The sequence below is a fragment of the Epinephelus fuscoguttatus genome, linkage group LG7 (assembly GCF_011397635.1).
Source record: "Epinephelus fuscoguttatus linkage group LG7, E.fuscoguttatus.final_Chr_v1".
NCBI classification, from domain to species: Eukaryota; Metazoa; Chordata; class Actinopteri; order Perciformes; family Serranidae; genus Epinephelus; species Epinephelus fuscoguttatus.
Window position 1 is genome coordinate 16,142,638 of NC_064758.1, and position 23,129 is coordinate 16,165,766.

Consider the following 23,129-nt stretch of genomic DNA (forward strand, 5'->3'; position numbering starts at 1 on the left):
GTCTTATGAGGCTCAACATGTATACAGGACAGGTGCCATTTTTAAGTAGGCTGCAGAAAAGATGATTGACAGTCCTCTACTAATTCAATAATTCACTGGCTGCTTGGGATTGTCAAACTTCTCATTTCTTTTTCCATCTAAATCCATTTGTTGAATAAATCTGAGGTGAGAACTACGTCAAGCAGATACAGTCAGGCTCTGCTCTATATTTATAACACTGTTTTAAATAGCTCATGAGGTTCTGGAGTTTGAGAGGCGGTGAGTCAGCTCGTAATTAAACCTGCTGGATTCTCAGCGGATGTTTTCCAGACTAAACTGTCGTAGCAAAAACAGAGCTCACAGGATTTAAAGCTGGCTGTGTGAGGCAAAGAATTTTTCTCATTTGGCACATTCATGTGTTTTACTGTGGCTAATTCATTTGTGTCAGCTTGTAGGAATTCAAATTCTCACTTGTTTTCACTTGATTGCAGTTTAAAGGATTTAAGCATGTGAAGGCTTCCACCACATTGAAGCACGAAGATGGCATTGTGCCCCTATGCTTCTTTGAAAGTGGAAAAAAATGATGATGCCTGAGGAGAATGATGCCTATTTAACATCTTTTCTTTTTCTTCCTTCCAGCAACCATTCCCCCACGAGTCCCTGCTGATAGACCGCAGGGAGCTGAAGCTGAGCAAGGCTGAAAAGAAGGCAGCAAAGAAAGGTTACGAAGAGGAGAAGAGGGCATCTGTGCCATACACCCGCCCTTCCTACGCTCACTACTACCCTGCCAGTGATCAGAGCCTCACTAACATCCCTGCCTTCAGTCAGAGAAACTGGTCAGTGACTCACAGCAGCAACAAAAAAAAGATACTTTTGAATTTTATTAAGAACTGATGAACAATTCCCAAACCAGGTTTTAAAAATGAACACAAGTCATGAACTAATAAAAAAATAAACTCTCTGCTCAGGCGTCCTCCTCCTCGCACTGAAGAGAAACCAGTGGCCAGTGTCCGGCCAGTCCAGTCAACTCCAGTTCCCATGATGCCCCGACAGGCATCTGCAGGCTCTGCACCAGGCACCGACTCATCAGGATCCAGCCTCGGAGGTTTTCCTGTCAACTGCCTGCAGAAAGCCGGGGTTTTTGTACAGAGGATCGTCACCACTACTGGTAGGCAAACTGTACATGTTCTGGATCTTATTTTTGCCTTATTGTTATTATTATTATTGTTAAATTCTCTGTTTCCACACTATTTTTATTTAATCTTGATTCAGTTATCCCTTTTATACCAAGAATCAGCCACTCGTCATGAAGTTGAATTGAAGTTATACTCTTTGTAATTTATCTTTCTTGGTGTCTCTTTCAGACATAGTGATTCCAGGTACCCACAGCTCAACAGATGTACAGGCCAGGATCACTGCTGGAGAGAGCATCCACATCATCAGGGGCACCAAAGGTACAATAACTCTAATTTTCCCCACCCTACCTGATACTAAACTGAATATCAGTAGGGCTGGACTGTTGTTCAGACAAAACAATAAATTAATTTTTAATTAATAGTTTTTTTTTGTTTTTTGTTTTTTAAGAAAATCCTGCATAATATATCTTGAATGAAGTAGGTCAGAGTAGACTTTGTGTGTACTGATCATTTCTTTCCCCTTTGTCTGTTTTAGGGACTTACATCAGGTCATCTGATGGTCGCATCTTTGCCATCAGAGCAGCTAATAAGGCCAAGACTGCAGAGGAAAGTACTACAGCACCACCCAAAGGTAGGATGATGTATTACAAGAACACACTTTGACACACAAAATATGACAGACGTTATAGTATTATTTTAAGCTAACCCAGCCCATGTTTGCTCGGGGTTTAAATAGCCTTCAAAAGCTAATATCCAACCCCTTGTTTGTCTTCTCAGACTCCCAGGCCCTACCAGAGGAAGCGTCAACCAATGGCAGCAACGGTTGCCTGTCACCTGACAGGAAGCAGCAGGTACCCTCCAAGCCTGTGCCCCGCCCTCTCTCACCGGACAGCCCAGAGATAATCAGCGAGCTGCAGCGCTACACGGGTGGCACAGGAGCTGGCACCACCGCTGGCTCTGGAGCTCAGCCAGAGAGCAACATGAACAACCTGCCAAACGCCAAACTGGCTCAGACAAATGGCAGCAGTGGGAGCAGTTTTGCCAGTGGAAATATGAGCCACCATGATGCCTCTGTGACAAACGTGATCCAGCCCAACATGGACGCCACTGCAGCCCAGGACCTGAGAACAGGCTCCAAGCGTAAAGCCTCCACCCCGTCTCTGGAGGAGCGGCCCAGTAAGCAGTCCTCTGCGGATAAACACTCCTCAGCCCCTCTGGCCACTCAAGGCTTCCCCTTCACCGGGGCCTACGGTCTCCCCCCTCTGGGTCTCAACCCCGCCATGTTAGGTGGGTCACTGGGGCACCCACTCTTCATGGGGGCAGGCTCGCCTTACTTCCAGCCCCCCCACACTCAACTTGGTGACCCCAGTTACATGTACCCAGATCTGTTCGGCTTCAGTGGGGCCAGCACAGTCCCCACTTCCTCATCCTCCTCCTGCTCGACGACAACCACTGCGGCTGCCGTCTCATCTTCCTCATCATCTTCTGCATCGGTCAAAGCTGCCAATTCAGTTCCAGGAGCCCTGCCGCCATTCATGCTGAGCCCCAGCATGGTGGGCATGGCTGGGATGCTCCCACCAGGCTTCCCTCTGTCTTACAGTCAGTCTCTGGCTAGCCTCTACACTGGGTCCATGCTCCCGGGCGGGCTGCCCGGCCCAGCCGCCACTCCTGGGCCAGCTGGAGCCAGCTTTCTCTCCCAGTACCCTCCCACTGCTGCCTCCGGTTCCTCCTCATCTTCTCCTTCCTCTTTTTCCCCGTCAGCACGGTCTGAGGGCCACCGGGGCCCGGTGCTGATGAACGGCGGGAATGTCAGCAGCGCCAGCAGCTCGGATGATGACGATGTAATTGAGGTGAGGGGACAGTGACAGACAAATGATGTGTTTGTTTGAGCGAGCTTGATTCAATTTAAAAGTCATCAAAATAGGATGACATCCTGTTTGCCGGGAGGAAGGCATCAAAGGGCCTGTGCCCGAGGCCGTGAGGGAAATGGACAAAAAAAATGAAAGACAGTTGATGTAATGACAACTGAGCCCCTGCTAAAGTGTTTCCTCTGTTCGTCTCCACTGTCTTGGAGAAACAGTCTGAAAGGGGATTGAACGCAGACTGAACACAGAGCGACAAATCTTAATGCTGAATATCAGAAGATTAAACCCAAGGAAGAATAAAAGCTCCAGAGGGAAGAAGAATAAGAAGAAGAAGAAGAAGAAAATGAAGATGAGAGGACTTCGGGCTTCCAAGTTTTTGTCCAATACTGGCATTGAAATACTAATCACTGGACTTAGAACTGCTGAGTGTGGGCCTGCAGTGACCACAAATGGCCACTAGTTGTAGTGTTGACTTTAGAGATTCTAGTTCTGCAGCTTTGCTAAATGTCAAGACTCTTTTGCTTTTTTCAGCTAATTAAAAAAACGACAGTTGGGTGGAGTTGCTTATAAAAAAAATGGTTTGATAATTAAGTTAGCTGGTAGTAACATTTGTTAAATATCAGTAACTGAAATGGTATTGTTTGTCAGTCATCGAATAATGCTACTGAATATTTCTTCAAATGGTAAAAGATCAACAGAACTTCATAAAAGCATTTTGATTGAACCCAATAATTCACTGCCAGGACAGGGGTATTGTACGTTTTGTTCTTGAAGAAAAAACAACAAGAAAGAAGCGAGATCATCTTGAATTATCAAAGAGGCGTTTGAGGCTTATCGAGGTTGAGGTTAAAGGCAATTACTGAAACCTTAAAACTCTAATGAAAGAATGTATGCTTAATCAAATGCCTTTAAACCAGGCCTTTTTGAAAAAGACTCCTTCTATTTAGGCATCAGACGTGGGAAGATCTGATTTTTTTTTTTTTTTTTGGTGCATTTTATATTTATGTAATCTCTTTTACTTTTTAAAAGAAAAAGAAAAAAAATGCCTAAAAACAGCCAGGTGAAAAAGAGAAAAAAAAACTGTGTTCTTGTGAGGTGTCGTCCTCGTAGCGGAGAAACAACCAACAGAAAATGCCTTTTTGCCTCCATCTTTCTGAATGTTAACTGTGAGAGAGGAGAGGTAAAGAGAGACGGGCGGTCACTGCGGCTCTCTGAATCTCACCCACAGTCTTACTGTAGCCTAGAGAAAAGCGATGCAAAGCACTCACTCAAGCCTATATATGTATTCGTACGACCCCCCCCCCGCAACCCCCAGAGTTTTGGTTACGCTTGTGTCGGTTACTGTGTTCGTGTCTGTGTGTTGTGTTCGCAAGGGTTACAAAAGGAATCTTTTAAAAAAAAAAAAAGAAAAAAGAAAAGAAAGAAAAAGAAACTCATGTTACTCGGTTTGGTAACTCGTTCTGACGACAGCACGGATTCCACCTCTTCTCTGCTGTTTTTATTCCCCTCTCTCTGTCTCATCTCATTTTGTGAACAGAGGTCATTGTGAAACCAAACTTTTTTTTTTTTTTTTTAACGAGAGATGGTGTAGCTCTGCCAAAAACAAGACATACACAAGCACATCAGAGCCCTCTATCGATCGAAGAGGATTGTGTCTTAAGAGACCAAATAATGTCAACTATGTAGAGCAGAATTGAAAAGTCCTCACAGCCACAGTGGAGACGTACATATCCATCTCTCTGTATGACCTTGCAGGTAACACTGTACACTGTACTGCACTGTAAAAGAGACACAAATCTGTATACGTCTGTAGACTGGTTGAAAGCTGGGAAAACTTCATCACGTGACCAAGTTCCCTTTAGATCACCCATCAGTTCTGCTGTTCCGATCGATCCCCTCTGATCACACATACCGATCTGCTACGGTCTGCACTGTCCCTGTGTGGAAGATCTTCTCCTCCAAAAAAAATGGCTGCAGCGAGAGCTTTAAAACTCCACCAGCTCTTTTGTTGAAAAACATCATCATGTAAAGACTGAGCATTTCCTGTTCTCTCTCTTCCATGTATTTGTTCTTCATACTGAAATTGTTAGTTTACTCATGTTTTATTTTTGTCCTCTTTTTACAATGTTTGAATTTACCAAATTTAATTTATTTATGACAGTGCATATTTATTCATTTTTATTTTTGTACAATTTTTTTCTCAGTTTTCCTTTTTTTTGTTGCTTTTCTTTATTTTGTTTGTAAGATGTTTATGGTCATATTACTGTTGTTGTTACTACAGATGGAAAAAACGCTTTGGTTTCTTGTGTTTGGTGATTTTTATTTTGGGTTTTTTTTGTAAAAAAAAAAAAAAAAAATGGTGATTTGCAAGTCTGACCCAGCACATGTGAACTTGTGCAGAACTTGCATGTGGACCAACTGATGAGTGTGTTACTGTGCACATTAAGGGTAGCATCTTTAAGAAGGATTGATTAATCATCATATCCCATTAGTGATAACTCTCATCAGCTCTTGATTACGAGAAACACCCGAAAAAGGACATTGGGGATACACTGATATTAACGTGAGCTGTGGTAAAACCTTTTTGTCTCAGACTCCTTCATCAAAATATCCTTCCTGTTCACAAGTTTCTTCACAACTGGGAAACAAATCTTAAGTATCTAACCATATGAGCCATTTGTGTGCGTGTAAATGAAGCTCATTCACAAGTAATGGGTCAGAAGTCGAAGCAGTCCAACCACTCATCCGCTGAAAAGAAAGAAAATATAATATTGAGTGCTTTTCTTTCCTTTTCTTTCCTGTGGTTCATTACCATATCATCAGAAGTGTCCATCTGTGTCATCCCCACGATGGCCAAACAGCGAGTTTCCTCTGTGTTGAACTGTTTTGGGTCGTCAGCCCTGCATTTGCCGCGCTGACTGACTGCTCTTTTTATTTCGCAGCTTTCTACTTGAATTTACATATTTATTTATACGAGTCGATTCGGTCGGATAAGCCGAGCCAACTGTCTGAATTCCATTTTTAGCCGAGGAGAAGATTAAAGCTGCTGTCTTTGAGGATTGGCTCTAGTCAAAGCCTGTTGTGTAGTTTATTGATGGATAATGTGTATGACCTTGGATTACTTTTAGATCCTTTTTTTTTTTTTCTTTTTGAAGTTTGTAAATAAAAAGAAACATGTTCCAAATAATACTTTTCCTAATTTCTTTACATCAGTAGTAGTAGCAGATGTAGTGCCTAGCCCCCTTTGTCTCTCCCTCACACACACACGCACACACACATAGGCAACCAAGCACATGTAAAGTTAACTCCTCTTTCCAAGAATATGAACCACTTATACAGTTTTACAGTCACATGACCACATCATAATTTACTCTCAGTCACATCTCTATACAATATAAACAATTGCATACTTACGCCATTATATTTGTCTTGAAGTAACAAGAGTTGGCATGCCTATTGTCAATTAATAGACTTTGAGTATGCAGAATCACTTGGGCTCTGTTTAAGGAAGAAAAAAAACTACCCAGATGTCCCAAAACACTTTCAGAAAACAGCAACTGTACTGTAAGTCTAATCTCCATTGGTCAGTTTTAGTATTTGGTGGTGTGTTTTTCTCTTTCCTTAAGATAAATAATGAAACACTCGTCAGAATCAGATATCAGCTCCAGACAACATTTTATTCCGTTAATTGGTTTTTAAAACCACATTGCAGATAAGACATGAAAACCTACTTTGGCACAGAGTAATAATGTTTCACATTTTCATCCCTTAAAAAGATAAATGAGGACACTACACGGACCAAGTCCTTATAGGCAAATTCTCTACTTTAAATATATGATACCTATTTTAACAATGTTGTTGAAAAAGTGTGTGACAAAGTGAGACAAATGGTAGAATGATTTGCCAACATTTTAAAAAGAACTTTCTTGGTGTCTTCTGTTCATTTGCACTCGTGCAGGCAAAGTACATTCAGTGTCATTGCTTTTGGCAGCATATTTTTCTTATCCTGTTCTAGTGGTAAGATCGATGGAATGTACCACTGAGGGTGAAATCTGGGTTTGGTTTGTACGACCCACTTTCCACGTCCTACTTGAATAAATGGTCACTCACATAGTGGAGATTCTGTGTGTGTGTGTGTGTGTGTGTGTGTGTGTGTGTGTGTGTGTGTGTGTGTGTGTGATACCTCCATACAAGCAGATGCTCATTTATATAGACATTTGAGCTGTCAAATTGAAATCTTCAAAATAGAATTAGGGCAAGAAATACACAAATTTGCCTCCAGACCATTGTGTCAGTCCCCAAATTCAGGCTTTATCCTGCAGGTTTATCCTGCAGGTTAAATAAATAGATAAATATAACAGATGCATCCACCTCCATTTCCAGTGAGAGGTGTAAAATGCATGAATGAAAACAAGGAGTATCTTGTTTCATTTGATTAATGTCAGAGGGTGATGGCTTTGCAGAGACAAACGGCTGAGCTAACACAGCTCACTGGCTAATTTGTATGGTTATTAAATCGCAGAGCCCGACTACCTGTTTTGATTTTGTATGTACACCTGCGCTTTCATTCGATTACATTTGATCCATAACTATTATGTTCCAGTTTACCGTTCACAGTGACTATGACTTGCAAATTCACACCCACTTTCACCAGAGAACTGGATTTTAAAACAAAATTGTACTTCCAGATCAAATTTATAAGCCAAAAGGCCATAATCAGAGATAAATCAGTGGTTGTATATCTCAGCCTGAAAAGACTTTGTAACTTCATTTTTAGTGCACATGGGTCTTAAAGTTAAGTGTAAAGGTGTTGTGTGTGAGTGCTTAATTTGGTGAAACTGTGCAGCATGTACCATAAAGCACACTGAATATCATCACATTCGTCTCCTGGATTGTTTTGTTTTTATTTTCATAGATGCCTGTGATCTTAAGCTTTGTGTTTCTGTAAACTCTGAGTGAAGGTTGCTGTGCAGTCTGTGTCCTTGTTCCATGTTTCCTTGTTACAGCCTATTTGTACATGGTTTGTCTTTTTTTGTAGCCTAAATGTGATGTGAGTTCTTATTTGTCAGAATAAAATGAAAAATGAATGAAATGCATCCGTATTATTTTTGTGTCTTTTATTACAATATTGTCACGGAACGGCTTGTTTAGAAGTTAAATGTGCACTGACCCATTTTAAAGTGAACATAATATTGCTATAGGCTACTACATACCTTGATGATATCAAAACTAAACTAAAGGGCATGTGTGACCTTATATCCCATAAAAATAATAGGCCGCAGTATTTCCACAGGTGAAAGAGGTGCTAGTGTAGAACAAGGTCATTTCAATCAAATCACTAACCACCGACATGAGGAACTCCATCCAGTTTTCAAGAAGCTGGCAATGTAGCTAACAGTGGTGACAGAAGGATATCATGGTATTAAAATAAAGCCATCAAAAGTCCTGAAATAAGTATATAAGTATTATCTAAATGTAAATTTAAGTATGAAAAGTAAGCTGCCAATTAAGCAGAGTGGCTCTTTTAAAAATGTTATAGCCATCTATTATTTGCATTTGCATTTACAAGTAAATAGCCTTTTTAATTTTAAAGCCGTTAATGAAACAATGTGAAACAAAGTTGCGAAAAAATGTCATTAGGTTATTATCCAGAATATTTATCTGCAAGTTACTGACTCTAGCTTTCAACAAATGCACTGCAGTAAAATGTGCAGTATTTTCCTCTGAACTCCAGTGGCGCTGAAGTATACAGAACCAGAAAATTACATAGATGAAGTACAAACCTCAGACTTGAAGTTAAGTAAAATACTTGAGTAAATGTATTTGGCTGTTTTCCGTTACAGGCAACAAACTAACACAAGGTCTAAATACTAAAAAAGTAATCTACTGACTATTTTCTAACCCAGCTAAACTTTGTGCTGTCAACAGTGGTGGGATGTAACTAAGTACATTTACTCAAGTACTGTACTGTTTGAGGTACTTTACTTTACTTGAGTAGCCTATTATTAATCTCATGCCACTCTCTATTGATACACTACAGTTACTACAGTCAATTATTTGATAAGTTCATAGTTAATAGCTACTTTACAAACAGTGTTTTTTTTCACACAAACCATATGAAAATATGTAAGTGCAGCTGAAACGATTAGTTGACATATATATATGACATATTTCATGGTTCCAGCTCCTCAAATATGAGAATTTGCTGCTTTTCATTTTATTTATTTTATTACTTATTAATTTATCAATTTTATTTACATATTTTTGGCATTAAGTTCTTTTACTTTTAATACTACTGGTACTTTTTATGCTATTGGTACTTTTACTTTATTAAAGTATCTGAATACTTCCCTCACCACTGTTTGCCAACGTGGAGGACTGTTCGTGTACCTAGATGCGTCATATTTGTTGAGAACTCTGTTTCCCAGAATGCTCTGGTCTTTAAACGTTACGTGACTTGACGTTTTTTCACCGATTGTTGATGACGATGGCAGACAGCGCAGGTCAGTAACTGAGTGGTGTAACTGGGAGGAGGAGTGCCTGCCTAGATAAAATAATTTTCTCCGGCGACCTGCTCTCAAAAGACGGAAGAACAACACATTAAACGAATGAAGCGAAGGTAGTGTGAGAAACCGGTGAACTGTACGCGGACTGAGGCTGGTTCAGGGACGTCTCCTACATTGTTTTGAAGGCCTGTTGCTAGCTTCGGGGAATCCTCGGGCTAGCCCGGTAGACACCGGGCCGAGAGAGCGCAGGGGACCTGGACAGGAGCTCCGTGGGCTGGTTTTATCGACCAGGTTTGACTGACGCTGGCTGCCCTATCTTATAATCAAACGAAGACGTAACGTCTCCTGCTCCTCCGAGGCGGATATAAATCAGCGTAACTCAAGACGCTGTGTGTTTGACAGCTAGCTAACATTAGCTCACCTGTGTTTACAAGCTAACTTAGCCAGATTGTGTGAAGAAGTTGGCACTCAGGTGTCTTTGTTTCAGTTAAGATTTGCATATTTGGGTGCCACCAACTGCCTGCTAGCTGGCGGTGATTTGCAACCTTGTTCTTATTCAGTCTCCGCCGACTGAAGGTCGCCAGCCAGGCAGCTAGATCAAAAGGTCCCCTGAGCTAAGGTTATCGCATCTTCGAGCTTATCTACTGCTGCACAAAGTTTATTTGTTTGTGTAGAAGAATCAGACTTTCATGAGTCGATTATCAAAGCTATCTGTGACCAGCTGAAAGACAGTATCCCGGATGAAGACTCACAGAGAGGTGTGGATTTTGATGCTGTCAGGACTTACAGGTGTCACCTGTTCTTCTCGGCATTATTAATCTCACACCGGCACCCAACATCTGCTGCACCAGAAACACCTCATCTGCTGTGTCGCTCTCTTGAGCTCATTTGCTCAAGAAGGATCCTCTTCAAAACAGACCACAATGAATCGTTACCTGCCGGTGGCACGACAGCACTTTCTGGCTGCCCTTGCCAGCACGAGTGTGGTGGTGAAAAGTATAAGTGCCGTGGTGGTTCTCCTCTATCTGTTGTCATGGGCCATCGACACTCCATACGCACTGGGGGTGACCCCAGGCTACCTCTTTCCGCCCAACTTCTGGGTGTGGACACTTGTGACCCACGGGGTGGTGGAGCAGCACGTTTGGGGTGTGGCGGCCAACGTTGGGACAGTTATGGCCTGCGGACGACTGCTGGAGCCTCTGTGGGGCGCTCTGGAGCTCCTGATCTTTTTCGCAGTGGTTAATGTATCTGCAGGCCTCCTGGCAGGCCTCTCCTACCTCCTCACCTATGTTGCCACCTTTGACCTGGACTACCTGTTTGCTGTCCGTGCCTACGGAGCAGCTGGGTTCCTGGGAGGTGTCCTGGTGGCGCTGAAGCAGACCATGGGGGACACCACAGTGCTCAGAGTGCCACAGGTGAGGCAAACAAATACTGGAAGTAATTTCTGCTCTGGGTTGATGCTTATTGGCAGAGGTATGCTCCTCTTTTGAGCCTGTAAATAATACCAGACCAGTGATGAGTGGGACAGCAAATTTAAATTTAAAGTGTAACCCAACAAGAATGTAAACAGCACTGGAAACTTAACCACTAGTCCTTCAGATGTGTACATAAACAGGCCTGTGTCAGATTATGACCATCACACATCAAGGATGCCCCCAGCTGTATTACAGAATAGCATAAAATGTGCTTTGCTTTGTTTTTATCTTAAATTAACATAAGATGTCATCATGTATAAACTGAGTAAGGACAACAAGCTGTAAAGGCAAAGAACCATATCCTTTGCCTTGATTTACGCACCACATGTAACTCTACATAACTACGGAAACCATTTGTGTGGCAGTCTTATAAGCTCTTAATATATAATGTATGCTTTTAGCTATAAAGGCAGCTTAGTAAGTTTGAAGTGTAGCTTTTAAAAAGACATTAACAGAGTGGTATAGTGTAAAATACGCAAATTTGCACACTTACCTCCAGCATGCATACTTGTGTGCTTTTAGATTGGGGAACAGCTGGATTATTTATACTTGACAGAAGTATATACAAGGTTTTCTCAAAATACCCAAAACTTCTTCCAGTGCAATACTATATCGGTGCTTTAAATCCACATGTGGTACAGCCCATGATGTTTTCTTTTTTGTTTGATGTACCAGGGTGTTGCCTCCAGTCACCTTTGAGGCTGTAGTTTGTGGTTTTGCATGAAAGCATCCAGTTGTGTTCCTTGCACCTGACTAACACCTAATATACTGTTGGCATGAAAACACTACAAAATACAGCTGTAAAAAGGCACCAAACAAAATTATATCCAGGACTCTTGCATAGAAACATGTGTTCTGTGCACACTGTGCCTTTTCAGTGGGATTACTTTTATGCTGGGGGAGTAACAGACCACTTGTTACATCGATGTTGCACTTCCTCCATTTAGTTTTTTTATAGCACTGGCCTATGCTAGTAGCTGTAATCGTTTTGTGAAAACGCACATATCAGGCAGTCAAATTATTGTCAAATACATGCTGTTGTATTAAAGACATATAAGCCAGTGGTTTATAAACTGTTTGCTTGGTTTGTGTTCGTGCTATGTGGTTTAGGCATGTGACTCTCCTCCAAATTTGGGCTACAGTGTGATCTGTTAATTTATATTTTAAGATTTAATCTGATGCTCTTTTGCAGAGCAGCTTACACTGAGTGTCCAGATAAGGTTTTAGTGTTTTTTTGCTTAAGCACACATTAGCTACACATTCCTAATGTGTCTGTTACGCTATCAGGCCGCTCTGCTTTACCTACTTTATTTATTTCCCTTTTTTTTTTTAGCTTGTTATGAGTTTGTATAAAGCGGGGTTACTTTACTCTAATCTCCCTCATCTCAGTTGAGCAGGTCAGAAAATGTGCTCCATCAAAATGCTGCTCCATGTTGACTATGACTCTCGCCCTGCCACCCTGGCATGTAACCAGCTATTGTTTGCTGTTGCAGTTCCTAAATCTAGCTGACTTGAGTAAATTGTGTGAACTGGCAGCTACGGTGATCTGTAGATAAAATGGTAACTGTCCTTTTGCCTGATTATTTTAGCTTGCAGGAACTAAAATCTGTGTCCCCCCCTCCCATCCTAGGTGAGACTCAAAGCAGCACCGGCTTTGGTCCTCCTTCTCCTGGCCTTACTGCGTCTGTCTGGGCTGCTTGACAGCTCTGCCCCGCTGGCTACGTACAGCTATGGCGCCCTGTCTGGATGGGTCTACCTCCGCTTCTACCAGAGGCACAGCCGGGGCCGCGGGGACATGTCGGACCACTTTGCCTTTGCTAGCTTCTTCCCCGAGGCGCTGCAGCCAGCCGTGGGGCTGCTGGCGGGGCTGGTGCACTCCGCCCTGGTGAAGATGAAGGTGTGCAGGAAGATGGTGAAGAGATATGATGTGGGGGCGCCGTCCTCCATCACTATCAGCCTGCCAGGGACTGACCCACAAGATGCTGAGAGGAGGAGGTGAGTCAGAGCAAAAAAGAATTTAACATTTACATCTGCATGCTCATAGACAGATCTCATGCAAAGGTTGGTATAAGGTGCCTAGTTATTAAATTTCTGTTGGCACATTAGAGTCCAGTGTTGTCATGGTTCCTCTAAGACCCTTTACATTTCATTTTTTGTTAAATTAATTTAATGTAATGGTCAGTGTAATCCGTAAATTCATTGCTCACTTGTTTAGCAGCAAAATGTTGTTCAGTTGTATGAAATCATTGACATTAGAATGTCCAGAATGCACCCAAGTATCTATGAGTGAAATAAGATATACACGACATACCCATATAGTGATTTAAATACTCCAGTTGGAGACAGGAAACACTGTTATTTTAGTTTTATTGACTCAAGCAAGGTTTGCTGAGCCTCTGAGCTCTTTTTCAGTCGTACTCCTCAAACAGTTCATGCATGTTCATCATGTCTGAGCTCTGCAGCACACACTCAGTAACACTCTCAAGCTGTCAGAGGGTTGTCTTTTCTCCTGCTCTATTGTCTAGCACACACACTTCCAAGCTGTCATACATATTCAGTTACAGAAAGGTTTCATTGCTGTCTGTCTGTCTCTCTCACACACAAGCACACACAGGCATGTGCTCCTGTAATTGTCAAAGGGTAATTTTATACTTTTTATTATATCTTAATGGGGGAAAAATGTCTGGGGAGCCCTGGTAGCCACATGGTTAAGTCCCATATCGCATAACCACAAAGTCCACAGTTTGACTTCAGGCTTGGGTGCCTTTGTTTCGTGGTGTACCCCTCTCTCTGATCCTGTTTACACCTGATGTTAACATGCGTCTTGGTGATCCGAACATAAGTGGACAGCCAAGACGCTTTGCCGTTCACACCTGTGTCTATCATGTGTCTCCATCTGACCACTTGTGTTCAGATTTCGTTATGCCACTTAAGTCAGAAGGTCAAAAGGCTCCTGCACCGTCATTACATCCAAAGTCTCGCTTGCTGCTCATTAGCATGTTCGCTAGCCATGTTAGCAGTTGTGTTGGTAGAGCTTGTGATACAGCTGTGAGCAGAATTCAACACACCCCCATCCATAGGGCAGCGATGGACAGTCATGCAACAATTGGGCCAACTCGTTGTAAAATAGTCAGGTATAGAGCATTAGTTTGCTGTCGCCAAAGCAAACCCCATGCCCCACATTGAAGAATTAGCCCTCGTCAGTGACACATCAGGCTGCATTTGCATTTACACTACAAAAGATAAGCGCTCAAATACATTCCAGACCACTTCTGAAAGTGGTTTGAGTGATCAGATCACAGTGCATCTTGTTGGTCATTTACACTTGTATTTAGCGCTTTTCACTTGTGATCGGATCACCTGAGGCACATGTTAATACCAGGTGTAAACACGCTCTGTCTGCTCCTGTCTATCAACACTGACTGTTGAGTAAAGCCAAAAAAGGAATCTTAAAAAAACATTAAAAGACTAATCAACTTCCATCCAGGGTAGGTTTGCTGAACAAGTATTATTGCATTTTTAGCCAGAAACTGGTTGAACTTCATGAGTCTACATCACCACTCTTCCCTCAGGGAAGTGTTTCCTTCCATCAGCATGACACACATGAAATACGGCTACTACTTGAACGAAGCCAGGGCCTCTGTAAATGTTTGATTTTGATAAGCTGGTGATTGAGTATTCTGACATCTGTGGAATGGAAAATTAACCTCATGGTGATGAGATTAAAAGTAAGTGGTACTTCTCCAGGATAAGTGGAAAGATTTAATCAACAAAGAATGACTTTCATTACAAAAATGACATAATTCATCTGATAAATTGCCCATTCTTCTCTGATTGCCGTTAAGGACATTATCAGCAAAAAGTGTGTTACATTTCTGTTGCTTTTTAAAAAAAAACAAAACATTATACCATTTTTACTAGCAACTAACCAGTAGGATACCCTTATTGTGAGTTCACTTAACAAGGCAGGGAATGGGAATTTCTCTTGCTAATTTTTTTTGAGAAGAGCTTAAGCACCTCAGTTCCAAAAAGGTCAGTAGATGGTAGGTCAGCAGATTAGGCTATCATGGTCCATGTAAACATTGTCATTGTCAGCATGTTGCAGCTACGATGCCACAGGTATCAGAGAGGAATCTGTATGAAGGACATGTTTGAAAGATAAGAGACAGAACATTAACATGAGAATCAATTGTAGTAAAATCTATACCCATCATCTGGGTCAGGTGCTCTTAAAGGGACAGTCCACCTCAAAATCAAAAATACATATTTTCCTCTTACCTGTAGTGCTATATATCAATCTAGATTGTTATGGTGCTAGTTGCTGAGTGTTGGAGATATAGGCTGTATAGATGTTTGCCTTGTCTTCAGTATAATGGAACTAGATGGCGCTCAGCTTGTGGTGCTGAAAACTCAACAGCAATGTCTTTCCAGAAATCATGACCCAGTTACTCAAGATAATCCACAGACCTTGCTGTGAGCAGTTTTATGTAGGAGCATCAAAACAATCTGGACTGATAAAGCACAACAGGTAAGAGGAAAAATATGTGTTTCAGATTTTGGGGTTAACTGTCTGTTTATCCAAGGCCCTCCGAACTGCTCCAATGGTGCTGCATTTTGCTTACTCTGTGCTCTACATGTGTAGGGAGTTCTTGTCTTTTTTAACATACAGCTCACTTTACGGTACGTGTTTCATATCATTACTGGAGCACAGCGATACTATGGAAGCATTAGATGACATTTAAATGGGAGCACTAAATCTATTACTAACATGGTGTCCTCGTTGTACAGCTGTACTTACATCTGGTATTAATGAAGAACATCTCTCATTCCCTTTTTCTTCCAGACAACTGGCCCTCAAGGCTCTCAACGAGCGTCTAAAGCGCGTGGAGGACCAGTCTGCCTGGCCCAGCATGGACGACGAGGAAGACGATGATGAGGACGAAGTCAGAACCGACACGCAGCCGCTCCTCCCAGGTGGGCGTGACCCCTCCTCCTCCACACCGAGACCAGCAGGAGGACCCGTCGGCAGCTCTCTCTCCTCCACATCCTCATCTTCGATGTCACAGAGCAGTGGAGGGCCACCCACAGGCGGAGCGCAACACCCAGAGTCCAGCATTATCAGCTTTGAGGATGCACCTTCTAGATCGTAACAAATAGAACACATGTGTAAAGATACGCACGCTCTGTTCGGTGTCACTGGCAGGTATGCTCGTGTATTCAGCGTCCCTGACTAGTATACGAATATGTTCAGTGACAGTGAGTAGGTATACGCTCGATATCACACACGCCAACACACACAACATCTTCGACCAGTTCATACACACAACTGTGCGCTCACAAACACACTTGTCAATGTCATCATGAAGCCCAGTGGGGTGGTAACTGTACAGTGCTTTCAGTTCAGACATGTTGGTTGTAAATGCTCAGTATAGTTGGGCAAACTGGACACTTCATTCTTCTCTTCCTTCTCACATACGACCGAAAGTCAACCAGAAATTCTGTCATTTCCGGACTTGATCCCAACTCGCAGAGCTCAGTTCACTGCTTCATGTGTCTCTCTCTCTCTTGCTTTCTAAATAAATAACAAAATGGGTGTACAATATTCTTTTTTAAGTCTTTTTCAGAGCAGCTGTGGTTGTTCTCTGATTGCCTGCCACGAGAAAGCCACCAGTGACAGAGACTCACGCCGAATTCTCGAATGAAAGGCCGACTCTGCGCACAGCTAAGCTCTGAAAAATGGCTGCAAGTGACATTAGCTTTTTGGTTCACTGGTTAAGATATGTAACCAGGTGTGTAACGGAGGAGGGATGAAAAGCACGTACTCAGCAGAGGTGCTGGACCAGAGGAAAGAAGCTGCTGCAGGTCTGTCCTGCTGATGAACTATGATACAAAACTTCAACATCTAAAGAGGTGCCAGATGAGAAGAATTTTGTGGACCAGGTTCATTTGCCGCCTGGTGTCTCTCTGGAACAACAGGCAGAAAAATGGGCAGCGTACCCAATTTGTTTTTTTTATCCCCTATTTGTCGTTCGGTGGAGAACTGTTGTTTTTTTCCTCTTCTTCTGGGTCGGTTCATAACTAAACAAAATCAAAAAAACACCTTTTGTTTCTGTGCACTAACAAGACAAGTTAACGGCGTTACATGATGATTATGGTTCTTGTTTTACGAGTTATGACTTGGTTATATTTTTTAGCTCAATATAAAGCCTGGAGCATCGTCCTGTACCATTTTACACTTCCACCTGTGAGGATCTGAAATGATACAAGGACCTGGGAGCATGTGATGCAGAGAAGTGGTCACTGTCTGTCATGGCTGTTAGTCCTTTGGCATCATTATAAATGCAGAGAGGTGCAGGAGAAGGGTAGGGAATGTGTGTGATGCTTATGCATAGACTGTGCAGGTGTTGTCAGAGTTGAGAGTCAGAGTTTGTATCTGTGCTGTGTCAAACTCCGCTCTGGTTTGCTGCGTCTCAGACTCGTGAGGAAAACTGACTCCACAGACAGAAGTCGCCTGCATTGATCAGTAATCGGCCTGGTCAGGGTTTCCCAGTCACATCCTTTGCACTTGTAACATCTTTTGTTTCTAAACACACAATACCAAACAGGGCCAGTGGTGGATACATTTCCAGGCAGGTTGATGGGCAGCGAAATTGTTTCATATAAAACGCCTCATAAATCCTATGCAGACCCAAAGGTCAGTGATTCATTCATTTTGTAGACAGTCATCACTGTGGATGTCACAGTTTATTATGGTAGTGATCAAAGCATTGAATTCCACATTTCCCAGCTGTCCTTGTTGATTAACGTCAGTTGCAGCCAATAAATTATTTCAGACGTTGCAATCACAGTGATGACAAAGTCAGATTTTTTTTACTTAATGACTTGCAAACATGAGGCTGAAAATATTTCCAAATGAAAAGAGAATTTCCACATGACTAAGAGGATGACACATGCACTCCTGCTGAACATACTTAACAAAGAGCATTTAGTACAAAACATCATGTTCACTTCATCCCTCTGTGAGAGTCGTCATGGGACAACAGGCCCAGTAGATTAAGTTGCTGGAAACTACACAAAATGTTAGCATTAAGTACAGAAACGTGTTGTTACATGTTTAATTCATAGACAAAGTAGATCTGTTTTTCATATTTAATAATCTAATAATTGTTTTGTGAGGAATAACCTTGCAGTGGCCTTACTGATCATTTTATTTGTCACAGACTGAGCTGGTGTAAATCAAACTGAAAACAAACATAACAGAAGAGACAGCGGGTTATTTATGATCAGCAAAATCACCAGAGTAGATGTTGGCACTGTACATGTCTGCAAACCACAGATCACGTCATATTTCTATGTTATCATGTAGCAGATATATTAAAATAATGCACTTTTTTACATTTCAGCAACACTGTGGTTATGTTTAGATACAATAACCACTTAGTTATTGTTAGGAAAAGATCATTTTTTGGCTTAAACTACTTGGCTTCAGTGGCACAACAATGGCTGGTAATGCCGCTGATGTCCCCTCCGCCTCCTGGCGAGAAACTAAGCTCGTAAACATGTAACATGTAATCACTTTAGAAACGTTGATATTGTACATATGAAACACACAAATGTAACATATCTGTGGTTTGCAGAAATGTACTGTCCCTGTTTTCCTCTGGCGACTTGGGTGTTGTGTCATCTATTGCTCTCTAGTAGAAGAAATGTCCTCCTCCTGTGTCCACCTAGAAGTAGCGGCCTGTGGTTTATCAATGTGATTTTGGGACTGGATATGTCCTGAATCTGAGATGTTTACAGTTTATGAACAACATGTGTGGGAAGAAAGAAAAAAATGCAGTTATATAAGTCTGATTGCTGATCAGTTTGCAGTTTGCTCTGAGAGGTTCTGTGGAAACCATCAGCCCGCAGGCTCAGTCCCATAGTCTGGACTCAACATGACTGACACATTTGATAGTATAGTTTTGAGGAAGAAGATCACAAGATTTGCTTTTTGACAAATAGCGGCATGTGACCTGATGTGTAAAGCGGGGGTAAGTGGGATAAGCGATAATGTTGGCAGTTTGGGAACATTTGCTCCTGGGAATACACTGACCGACCTGATCAATCAGAACAAAGGTCACATTAGCAGACTGATATTCAAACTTCAACAGTTTCATCTCGTTTCCCTGGTCTCCATCCCATACTTATGTTTGAATCTGACAGTGTGTTTCAGATTAACACTATGAAGTATGGCAGATACAGTTTGAATATGTAGAGTTTGGACTCTGACGTCCAAGCAATGAGAAGCAGTTGCTTTTCACCTGGTGGAAAGGTGTTGCGTACGGGAAGTGATAAGCCATATTAGAGTGATGAACTTCTGTGTGTTCTGTCCTGTGTTTCTCCGTGTTCCTTCTGCTCATTTCACTGTGCTCTTATTTTGGCAAGAAGATGTTTACGTTGGATGAGGGGTCCATTCTTTAGTTAAATATGAATGACCTGTGGTATTTACATAACTGGCTGGACAGGAACAAGAGGCCGTGTCAAATCCAGCTCCAGAGTGCAGAGAGGTTGTGCTGCAGTCAAAAATCTGAAATCTCGAACCGCATGCTGCCATCACAAGTATTCACACTAGCAACTGAGGCAAAGTGTTTAAACAAACTAATACATACAGTAATTACAGATGGTGACAGTTTAATGATGTCATTTTCAAACCATTTAATTTGTAACTTTTATTTGTAACTCTGGAAATAGCATGATATCTTTTTTAGCTTAGCTGCTGACACAACTCAGCTTGCATCCGACAGTATCAGCAATGCGGCAAAACACGTTCCATCATGGATGCCTGAAGATAACTGTGAAGTTGTGTAATCCAGTGACGTTGTGTAATTTCACCAGTGAGAACGCGTAGGAATGTTGTAGTTGGCAGTCTGAGGTTTCAGATTGAGGCCCGGCCACTCTTACTTTCAGCCAAACCTCCTCTATCCATCCCTGTTCACTTTTGTTTTTCTGTACTTACATCTGTAAACATCCTCCAAGAGAAGAAAGGGATGCAATCACATACTGTCTTTGTGAATAATGTCGGTTTACAGTAGGTGTTGACAAACTAGGAAGGCCACAGGCAAGGATAATGACTGTTGTCACTGGGTTTAACAATGGACACAGCCTTTGAGTCAATAGCCAGCACTTAATGGCTAGAATTGCAAAGTGGATACACAAGTGTGGTTTGTCCTTGCGTTAGTATCTTGTCATTATTAAAGACACACCACAGGCAGGTTGACTATTTTTAAACCTCAGCAGGTGCTCTAAATGAAAGCAACCTGCATTTACATGAGAATTAAATTCTGCTTTGCTTCTCTAATATACAAAATTATTATTTATTATCTCAGACTTCTGAGAAAAAAATTCAAAAGGTAAAAAAAATCTGCTCTTTTTTTAATCAAAAAGATGATAAACTCATGAATTCTTGTTTTTGTGAATTATGAGATAATCTCGTAAATCCAGAAAATTTGCGAGAATTTTTTTTCCTATGAAAACTTTTTTCTCTATTCTGAGAAAGTTATCTTTTTGATTCACAAAACGAGCAGATTTTTTTGTCTCAAGTAGCTTCCTCTGTTTTACCCACAATTAGATTTTTTTAGTTTCTCTATACAGTCTTTATTTCCCCTTGTTATGTTAAAATATCAGTTAGCAAATTTTAACGTTACAAGGGGGGGAAGCATCTTTGACAAAATAAATTCATATTTTAAAGGTGTTTATTTGCCAGCTTTCATTCACAGGTACACATTGGTTATTAGCAGTTACTGGAGTGCATCGTCAAGTCAAGAATTTGGTAACATGTCTACATCAGCATGACATCACATCAATAATCATTTGGTATGGTTTGATCATAAGCTGTAAGGTGAATTCATGTATTCTAAAAGTTTGACTCATCTCATAGCCAGGTAAGCAACCTTAAAATCTAATTGGTTAAAACCTGACTTTGGGGTAACACCTGTGTCCCAGATTTGTGGATGAAAGCAGTTTTCCTGCCCTAAAACAAATGACAGATTACATATGAGACTGCTCTGTTTTTGTATCCTGTTGGCAAAGGTGGTCCTTCATGGCAATGTTTTCCTTTTCTTTAAATAGTTTTCTGTCCCTCCTTTTGCACCAACAGATCCTGGTCATACTAATGGCAGTCTCTCTCTATCTCTTCTCTGCACTGTGGCTGTTGCACAGACTTTTCTGTTTTAGTTTTCAGATATATTTCTTTATCTCTGTATGAAATAAAATACGATTGTATGAAATGAAAATGTGTGTCAGTCTTTGTCAAGTTACTGTTATGTTTGCTGTACTGCTGTGGATATAAATGTGATTATGCAGAAAGGATGGGATAGATGGTGGTGGCAGTGTGGCTCAGTAGTTTGACGTGTAACATCCCACAGCAACCATGAATCCTATTGGATTATCTGTGAAAGTAAATCTGGGTGTTCTATCAGATCCTGAATATTTGTAAAATTAGCATGCTAAGACTTTTTTTTTAAAGTGGGTAGGCTTTACATACATTTTCTGGTGTTTACAAGTGGAATTACAAGGTTCATAAGGAATCAGTCTCCATAGAGAGTTCCCTTTTATCCTTGCACTCATAAACTTTATAAAATACAGGATGCTGCGCAGCGCCTGAGACTGCCACAGTATTATGGGATGACACCAAATAATTAAGAGGGTTGGAAAGAGTACTGGAATATCCCACTCAACTCAAAGTACACCTTAGTGTGAAGAAAAATTATTTAAAACTGAACTGAAAGTGAAACTTAACTGTTTTCTTCCAAGCCAGACTCTAATACTAAGTTCCCCCCTTTTTTTTACAATGGTATTGAGTGCTACTCCTGGTCAGTGCAATTCATGCAAGTAATAAGACAAATTAAAGAGCACTCATTCATTCAATAAATATTAAACTAAAATAAACACTATAAAAAGGATGTACTTTGCACATACAAACACGTGTATTGCTCTTCAAAATATACTGCATATACATTTAGAGAGTTAAAGGTTAAAGTGCTCAGCAGATGATGGTAATCATCTATGGTGTGTGTGTATTGTTGGAGTTTGGAGTTGTGATGGTCCAGGGAAAGACACTGGAGCCTGGACCTTGAGCCTGTTAGTCCAGCTCTTGATGCACCTGAACGCCTCCCAGAGGGCAGCACGTTGAATAGGTGGTGTCCAGGGTGAAAACAATCTCTGATGATTTTCCTGGCTCTGCAGAGGCACTGTGAGCTGAAGATGTCTTCCAGGGAGGGCAGAGGGTACGTGATGAATGTATTTATGACCCTCTGAAGAGCTCTCCTGTCAGCCGCTGTGCGAGAGCCATACCACACTGTGATGCAGTACACCAGCATGCTCTTGATGGTGGAGCGGTAGAAGGCCACCAGCAGCTTCTCCTTCAGTCAGGATAAATGTGACTTGGATTATACTGCACAAGTTGTGTGAAAGTATGTAAATGGATGCTGTTGTTAAAGGTGGTCCCCAATCACTCAGTAAATCGACATGTTAATTTTCTTCATGGAGGCATGGGAGGAAAAAGTTTTCTTCAGGAATTCAAGGTAACAAGGCCTGACTAACTCATTTACAAATGGTCATTTTATGGGTGAAGTGTTCCTTTAATATGTTACAATATTTGTCCCTCGTCTCTCTGAATTTGTTTAGTTACCTTAAGTGTCCGCCAGGTGGGGCAGTAAGCACAGACTTCTGTTTGGACACCTCACTCCTGGCTTACAGGCATTTCCAATTACAGAAAGTTACATTTTGAGTGTTGGCAAAGCTGTAATGGGCTCAATTAAGAGGAGTAACACAATTAATTTAAAGCTAACTGTCTCTCCGTTGGGATATAACTCCAACATTTATTTTGTGCTGGACCTGTAACGTTAGTGCCCATGAAATGTTATATGTCATTAGATTAGCTAGGAAATAAAGTGTTAATAAAGGGACACAACCTCCTGAAAAACACCTGTGGTACTTCAGATATAAGGAAACAGTGACTCATTTTGGACCCTAGTTGATAATAAAAATCACTAATGTAGACTGCCTGTAATTATAAAACCTTAACAAAGCTCTGCCTCATATGTTCAACTATTAAACACATGTTAACAATTTGAATTTATGAAAATGTCAATCTGAAAATAGTGTTTACAGCTCGGTGTAACCTTT

General features: G+C 41.5%; 2 protein-coding genes across 4 annotated transcripts in view; both read left to right on the forward strand.

Annotated features, from left to right (window-relative positions):
* Window positions 1–6,131, forward strand: part of LOC125891112 (helicase ARIP4-like) — a 96,033-nt gene extending 89,902 nt beyond the window's left edge. For all 3 annotated transcript variants that reach the window (XM_049580101.1, XM_049580104.1, XM_049580103.1), the window contains 5 exons: window positions 619–815; window positions 948–1,147; window positions 1,344–1,433; window positions 1,651–1,746; window positions 1,893–6,131. In XM_049580101.1, the coding sequence (XP_049436058.1) occupies window positions 619–815; window positions 948–1,147; window positions 1,344–1,433; window positions 1,651–1,746; window positions 1,893–2,980 (1,671 nt within the window). In that variant the 3' untranslated portion in view covers window positions 2,981–6,131. The remainder of the gene's footprint in view (window positions 1–618; window positions 816–947; window positions 1,148–1,343; window positions 1,434–1,650; window positions 1,747–1,892) is intronic.
* A 3,334-nt stretch (window positions 6,132–9,465) lies between these two features.
* Window positions 9,466–21,235, forward strand: tmem115 (transmembrane protein 115). The gene is made up of 3 exons (XM_049580132.1): window positions 9,466–10,901; window positions 12,592–12,956; window positions 15,805–21,235. Exons 1-3 carry the CDS (start codon window positions 10,410–10,412, stop codon window positions 16,109–16,111), a joined length of 1,164 nt encoding a protein of 387 aa, XP_049436089.1. The 5' UTR covers window positions 9,466–10,409; the 3' UTR covers window positions 16,112–21,235.
* The last annotated feature ends 1,894 nt before the right edge of the window (window positions 21,236–23,129 follow it).

Excerpts from the sequence above, each read along its gene's own strand:
- tmem115 (XM_049580132.1), top strand. The coding sequence starts at position 10,410 with ATGAATCGTTACCTGCCGGTGGCACGACAGCACTTTCTGGCTGCCCTT. Across the intron at positions 10,902-12,591 it reads CAGTGCTCAGAGTGCCACAG|GTGAGACTCAAAGCAGCACC; the intron begins GTGAGGCAAACA and ends CTCCCATCCTAG. Across the intron at positions 12,957-15,804 it reads CAAGATGCTGAGAGGAGGAG|ACAACTGGCCCTCAAGGCTC; the intron begins GTGAGTCAGAGC and ends TTTTTCTTCCAG.